Here is a 7,024-nt window from a genome sequence, read left to right as displayed (position 1 = left end):
GGGCATTCGTGAGGCGGCGGTTCAATGCGGCGGGTGGCCCCGCAAGTGTTTCGCAACGAGCGCCCCACACTCCAATCAACCGCGAAGCTCCGCATGTGTATGAGAAAATCACAGAGACAAAGCCTGCAGATTGTTCGTTTGACACCATCTCCCACATACTGCCCCTATTCGATAGGTCTTCTTAACCCTTTTTGCTTACCGCATGGGTTACCACTATCTATAAGTCTTTATGCTTGGCGCCCTCTAGTCCTTTCTTAAACCATCCCAACACCACCCTTCCGCCCCACTCCCCGCCGCACCCTCCGCGCACATCTCCTTGTACTTCCGCTCCCTGTATCCTAATTCTTCCTTCGTCTTTTCACTCTCACTGTATCATTCCTGTGTACCACAAACCCTTTTCCCACCCTATTTACCAATCTCCGATGACACCACGCTGGTGTGCCGCCTGCCGCGCTGCGCCCGCCTCCATCTACTGCCCATCAGACACCGCAATCCTATGCACAGCCTGTGATATTCTAGTCCACGAAGCCAACCAACTCGCCAGACGCCACACCCGTGTTCCTCTAAACCTATTCGACAACATGGGCGTGCCACAGGTAGAGCACAGCCCGCCAACCCACTTTCACGGAGCACAATCCACCGACAAGAGCTCGTCGGCCGCAACCGCTTTTGACGAGAGCGATGAATCGTCGGGCGGCGGCGTTGTACCGGACACGGACGACCTCTACCCCGAGCACCACACTTTCGCCGACACTCAAGTCGCTGACATTTCCCTATCGCCTCCCACAAAGCACCAACAACCCTCGTCGTGGGCACACGAGGCACAAAGTGCTCCTCACCCGGTTGCTGACACCAATACCGAATGTCTCAAAACCATCGCCGGTGCGTTCGTCAAGCAAGAGATTCAAACCCTGTTCGAGTCAAGCCAGCGGCAGAGCCCCCCAAAGGCTACTCATGCCAATGGCTTGGACTTTTTGTGGATGAGAGACTCGCTCCCACCCGCCCTTCTGTGTGACGGTACATCGACGACTTTGACGGGCACGCGGCATGGTTTCGACAGCAAGCAGGTGCTGTCGGCGGCGCAGATTGCACTGCAAAACAGTCTGGACCAGTCGTTGCTCGACGACGTGCTGGGAAGCTCATTGTCTACGGATGAAGACATTAGTATTCCTGGCGCGGATATATTAGACGGACTCAAGATAGAGGGGGCCGCGCTGACAAGTGCGGAACGATCGAGAGAACAAAAGCGTCTGGATCGGCAAGCGGCGCTTCGACGGTTCCGACACAAGCGAGCGAACCGATCGTTTAGGAAAAAAGTGCGGTATGCCTGCCGCAAGCAGCTGGCCGATAGCAGACCGAGAGTGAAGGGAAGGTTTGTTGGTCGTGCCAAGACCACATCCACAGGTAGGGTGCAGAAGAAATCGAGCGCGATGGGCGTTACGGGATGAGAGCTCTGTATAATGCGGGCGGGTTCCCGTTCGTTTTTTTTCGGTCAGCTCTTGCTTGGTGTCGAACCATGATGTACACAAAATATATGAGATTGGGCGGAGGACGTTTTTCAGGTTTTTGGCGTTTACTGGGCGTTTTATTGCTGCCGTATTGTGTACTGTAGTGTAGCGGTCTCATATTAGTGGGTCTATGTACAGTTGCTACAGTGCGGTACGATGGCTGGTAATGTCGGTAAAGGTATACAGTATTTCTTGGGTGTCTTGATAAATTTTTTCCTACAACCTTTTGGTAGCATTTCCCTTGCCGTTTTTCAATACAAAAACTTGCCTGGTCTACACTTCAAGGGTAGTTTCTAGACGTTGCGCATCGCCTTCTTCTCGTCGATGGGCATTATGTTAAGCGGTTCCTACGTAATCGAAAAAAGTGAGACGACTGGTACTTGATCTGTCATGTTGTGCGTGGTGGGGAGTTGGATAAATTACGGTTGCCAGTGAGTGATGAGAGAAATAAAGATCGAGCAGCGACGAACCACAGTAGTCTTTGCGCTCCCCGGAGTTTTCGACGACGCTCGCCTGTCCCTACGACCTGTCATCACGCTCGACGCAGTCTCGAAAGACGTCGAGGTAAGCCTGTACGGGAAAATTGTTTCGCCTGAGCGTCTTCTCCAGTACCCAGGTAGGCACGAGCCGCAGCAAGGCCTCTCTCAAAAATACAGCCGGTCTGCTCTGCAGCTGCCCCAAGAAGAGCTGCTTCCTCGCTTCCGCCGCGACGGCCTCTGCGTACGGCCTGCGCTTTCGCTCGTACTCTGCAAACGCCTCGAGGTGCCCATCGGGCCAGTGCCAGTACGTGGCGAGCTCCGCCGCGAGGACAAAGGCGTCTTCGGCAGCCAGGCATGCGCCCTGCGCCATGTTAGGCGTGACAACGTGCGCGGCGTCGCCGACGAGTGCGACGCGCGGCGAGCTCCAGCCGGGGAGCGCGCGCCCGTCTTCGATGGCGTGCATGTAGAAGGCGTGGTCGGGCGTCGCGTCGTGCAGCGACTTGAGCGGCTCGGGCCATGGGCAGGGGTCGAGCTTTGTGCGCGTGCGCGGCATCTCCGCGGCAGGCATCTTCACCCACCAGTAGGCCTGCGAACCGTCCGCGCTCATGTGGCCGAACGAGGAGCGCAGGCCGGCGCCGTAGTTGATGCGCATGGTGCGGTCGGCGGGGGGGTCCGGGAGGAGCGCGGCGACGCGGGGATGAACGCCCCCGGCGGAGAGGTCCAGCACGCCGCGGTAGCACACCTCGCCGCAGAAGGTGACGGCGTCGGGTGCGGCGTCGGGGGCTGGCACGTGCCTGCGGAGGCGCGAGCGCGCGCCGTCGGCGGCGATGACGATGCGCGACTTAAGCGTGGTCTTGCGCGGGATGGCGGCGGGGTCGTCGTCGTCGGACACGCGGAAGGTGGTAGTGGCAGAGTCGTCGTCCTCGTGCTCGGTGACGCCGATGACGTCCGCGCCGTACACGATGACGCCCAGCGGGACCAGGCGGTGCAGCTCGCGCATGAGCCGCTCGCGCGACACGAGGACGAAGCTCTCGCCGGTTCCGTGCGTGACGGCGTCCATGTTGAGGGTCTTGAGCACGGTGGCGACGGGCGCGGCGGCGTCGGGGGATTCAACGCCCCCCGGGGCGGAGAACTGCATGTTACATAGATGGACCGTGTGCAGCGGGAAGCAGTGGGTGTCGAAAAAGTCGGAAGGGACGCCGAGCGTCTTAAGGATGGTGATGGCGGCCGGCCAGAGGGCGAGATCGGCGCCGGCGCCGGCGTCCGCGGGGGAGGTGCGGCGTTCCAGTAAGACGACGCGGCGGCGCAGACGGATTAGCGTGGCGGCGGCGACCAAGCCGCCGACGCCTGCGCCGACGACGGTGACGTCGCAGTCTGTCGGGAGAGCTGACGGCGGCGTGGCGGGGAGACGGTTGAGGTCGAGCGAGACGTGGGTGAGGTCTGGGGATGTGCCCGTGCCTGCGGCGGAGGCGGCGGGGGTGAGGGCCGGGTCGAGTTTCTTGGGGCCAGCGCCGGTGTCGACGTCGGCGGTTGCGGCGGGGGCGGGGCGCCGCGGTGCGGCGAAGATGTTGTGAAATGTGAAGTAAGCGAGGAGGGCGGCGAAGACGGTCTGGAAGTTGAGCAGGCCTGCGGTTGGGAGTGATGCAAGCCAGGCGTGGAGGAAGATGCCCCAGACGAGAAACGTGGAGTGGAGGAGGGTGGGTGCGAGGAGGGGGTCGAGGCGGTACGGGACGGGGTTTGCGAGGGCACGCGAGATGGCGAGACCGTACGGGGCCGAGGGCAGGAGGAAGAGGAGCACGGAGGCATGTCGGATGGCGACGGCGGGCGGGGATGTGAGGAGGAGGCGTAGGGCGAGGAGGAGGGCGGAGAGGTAGACGGCTCGCATGAGCAGGAGGTGCAGACGGGCGGTCTGCGGCGGGCCCAGGACGACGGCGAGGGTGCGCTTGCGGGTGGCGGCGTCCGGGCGGCGGTCGGCGAGGTTGAGGACGAGGAAGAGGGCGATCTTGGCGAGGAAGGGCGGGAGCAGGAGGAAGGGGAGGGCCGGGTGGCGCAGCGGGTGCGGAAGCGGGGGCGGGGAGTGGAGCGCGAAGGAGAAGTACGGGACGAGGAGCGAGGTGATGACGGCGGCGTCCAGCTCGCCCAGGGCGCGGTGGTTGAGGGCGAGGGGCGGGGCCGAGTAGGCCAGGGCGAGGAAGAGGATGAGCAGGGCGAGCGGGCGCACGCGGGCGGGGAGCTGGAGGACGGAGAGGAGGGCCAGGAGAGAGGTGAAGCGGGCGAGACGCAGGGCGTGCAGCGGGGTGAGGAGGCGGCGCAGGAGGACTTTGGAGCCGCCGGTGAGCGGGGTGGCGTGCTTGTTGAGGCGGTCCGAGGCGAGGTCGTAGACTTCGCCGAGGAAGTGGGTGGCGAATTGGGTGAGCAGGATGAAGAGCCAGCCGCGGAGGAAGGTGGGCGGGTGCAGCGAGGGGGCGAGGAGCGCGGCCGCGAGGTAGGTGGTGGCCGAGAGTACGGTCATCTTCGCGCGCGAGAGCTGCACGAGATGGCGCAGCATCGGCGCGGCGGTGGAGATGGAGGGTGTCATGGTGGCGGTGGCGGCGGCAGTGGGGCGGACGGGGCGGGGCGGGGGCGGGACTGGGGATTGTGGCAGGAGGGAGAGGTCCGTCCCCTTTCTACGGACGAGCGGCGATGTGTACGGATTACGTAAAGTTTACAGGGCGAAGCGAAAATTCCCCTTCAGCCGGAGTAAAATGTTGCAGCCCAATCCGTGGGCGGCGCTACAGTATGCAAATGGCGGGAGACGCCACGTGTGACATGCGAAACGCAAGTGGTGTGTACTGTATCTAATTGATGGTACCAAGGGTACTGTACAGTGGACTTTAAATTTGGAGGCCAGGCCAGGTCACTTTAACTGTGGATGTGTTTGAGCGTTATTTTGAACGCACTCTTTACACCTACAATGCGCAACTGTGCCCATCTGTGCCCATCTGTGTGTAGGACACGCGCTGACATGCCAGCAATGCCCAAGCGCTGGACTGCCCGCGGACTGTCCCGCCTCCCGTGCTACTGTAAACGCTTGCGTCAGGGGACTACAGTGTACATCACCTGTGTATTACACGTCCCCACGTATACACGTGTTATCACTGTCTTTAATTCCCAATACGGTACCGTAACACCCTCTTACAATTGACCCACTATTCCCCCCCCCCCCTTTTTTCACCCGGCCCCCCCCCGGATTTTTCCCCCCTTTTTCCCCCCCCCCCCCCCCCGTCCCCACCTCCCCCCTACCAACAAACATGCAGCGCGTCGCCGTCCTCAACGTCGTCGGCCTGAGCCGCTCGCTCATCAGCCCGACGCACACCCCGTTCCTGGACAGCTATCTCTCGCTTGCCGCGGACATCCCGATCGCCCCGCAGCTCCCGGCCGTCACCACGTCGACCCAGACGACCTACCTCACGGGCGTGCCGCCGTCGAAGCACGGCATCGTGGGCAACGGCTGGTTCTCTCGCGAGGACAACGAGATCAAGTTCTGGAAGCAGAGCAACGCCCTGATCGCCGCTCCGAACGTCTGGGAAGAGGCCCGCCGTCGCGACCCCACCTCCACCTTCACCGTGGCCAACTCCTTCTGGTGGTACAACATGTACTCGTCGGCCGACTACTCGTGCACGCCACGCCCGATGTACCCTGCGGACGGCCGCAAGCTCACGGACGTGTACACGCAGCCGCCGCATTTGCGCGACGAGCTGCAGGCGAAGCTGGGCCAGTTCCCGCTGTTCAACTTCTGGGGGCCCAAAGCCGACATCATCGGCTCCACCTGGATCGCGGAGAGCGCCAAGTTCGTCGAGGCGAAGCACGAGCCCACGCTGCATCTGGTCTACCTGCCGCACCTGGACTACGCGCTGCAGAAGGTGGGGCCCGCGCCGCACGCGGTGACCGCGGAGCTGCTGGAGATCGACGCGCTGCTGGCCGACCTGGTGCCGTGGCTGGAGGCGCGCGGCATCGACGTCGTGCTGCTGTCCGAGTACGGCATGGCGGAGGTGGACACGCCGGTGCACATCAACCGCGCGCTGCGCGCGGCCGGGCTGATCACGGTGCGTGAGGAGCTGGGGCGCGAGCTGCTGGACGCGGGCGCGTGCCGCGCGTTCGCGGTCGCGGACCACCAGGTGGCGCACGTGTACGTCAAGGAGGCGGCCGATCGCGGGGACGTGCGCGCGGTGCTGGAGGGGCTGGACGGCGTGGAGATGGTGCTAGACGAGGACGGGAAGCGGGAGCACGGGATCGACCATGCGCGCGCGGGGGACTTTGTGTGCGTGGCGAGGCCGGACGCGTGGTTCACTTACTACTACTGGACGGACGACGAGCGCGCGCCGGACTTTGCGAGGTGCGTGGACATTCATCGCAAGCCCGGGTACGACCCTGTGGAGCTGTTTGTCGATCCGGAGATCGCGTTCCCGATGGCGAAGGCCGCGTGGAGGATCGCGCAGAAGGAGATGGGCTTCCGCTACCTCATGGACTTGATCCCGCTCGACGCCACGCTGGTGCGCGGGAGCCACGGACATCTCAACGCCGACCCCACTGAGGGTGCGGTGTTGATCACCAAGCGACGGGAGCTGCTGGAGGGGCGGGCGCAGCTGGCTGCCACGGACATTTTCGACCTTATCCTAAAGCACTTGAATTTATAAAAATAAAAAGACCTAAAAGTTCGGTACCGAAAAGTGTCTCTATACAGTAATCGAAACTGTCTCGCTCATCGCCACAGATGCGACAGCGTATCCCTCCGGTTGAGCAGCTCGAGCGCGAAGCCGAAGGTGTTGCTCTCCTCGTTGAGCACGGCGTGCCCCCAGTCCAGTGGGACGTACACGACGTCGCCCTTCCTCTGCACGCACTCAAGCGGGCGGTCCTCCTCGGGCATGTCGCCCAGCTCCTCCTCGACCCACCTCTTAATAGTTTTGCGGCTGTACACGGTCTTCCTCGGGGTGTACACAAACCACCTCTTGACGCCGCTGACGGCGGCGTTGACGGCGTCGGCGTGGATGTGGAACG

At 62.7% G+C, this 7,024-nt stretch overlaps 3 protein-coding genes; all 3 read left to right on the top strand.

The window, feature by feature from the left end:
- Window positions 1–422: 422 nt before the first annotated feature.
- Window positions 423–1,730, top strand: CHC_T00000858001 (hypothetical protein). XM_005710950.1 is given in 2 exon segments: window positions 423–1,448; window positions 1,449–1,730. 1 exon segment carries the CDS (start codon window positions 423–425, stop codon window positions 1,446–1,448), a length of 1,026 nt encoding a protein of 341 aa, XP_005711007.1. The 3' UTR covers window positions 1,449–1,730.
- A 216-nt stretch (window positions 1,731–1,946) lies between these two features.
- Window positions 1,947–3,134, top strand: CHC_T00000857001 (hypothetical protein). The gene has a single exon (XM_005710949.1). It carries the CDS (start codon window positions 1,947–1,949, stop codon window positions 3,132–3,134), a length of 1,188 nt encoding a protein of 395 aa, XP_005711006.1.
- A 2,143-nt stretch (window positions 3,135–5,277) lies between these two features.
- On the top strand, window positions 5,278–6,663 carry CHC_T00000856001 (hypothetical protein). The gene has a single exon (XM_005710948.1). It carries the CDS (start codon window positions 5,278–5,280, stop codon window positions 6,661–6,663), a length of 1,386 nt encoding a protein of 461 aa, XP_005711005.1.
- Window positions 6,664–7,024: the final 361 nt, after the last annotated feature.

The sequence above is a fragment of the Chondrus crispus genome, genomic scaffold (genome assembly GCF_000350225.1).
Source record: "Chondrus crispus Stackhouse genomic scaffold, scaffold_653, whole genome shotgun sequence".
Classification (NCBI taxonomy): Eukaryota; Rhodophyta; class Florideophyceae; order Gigartinales; family Gigartinaceae; genus Chondrus; species Chondrus crispus.
The sequence above is the reverse complement of the archived record's forward strand: the minus strand, read 5'-3'. Positions and strand labels throughout refer to the sequence as shown.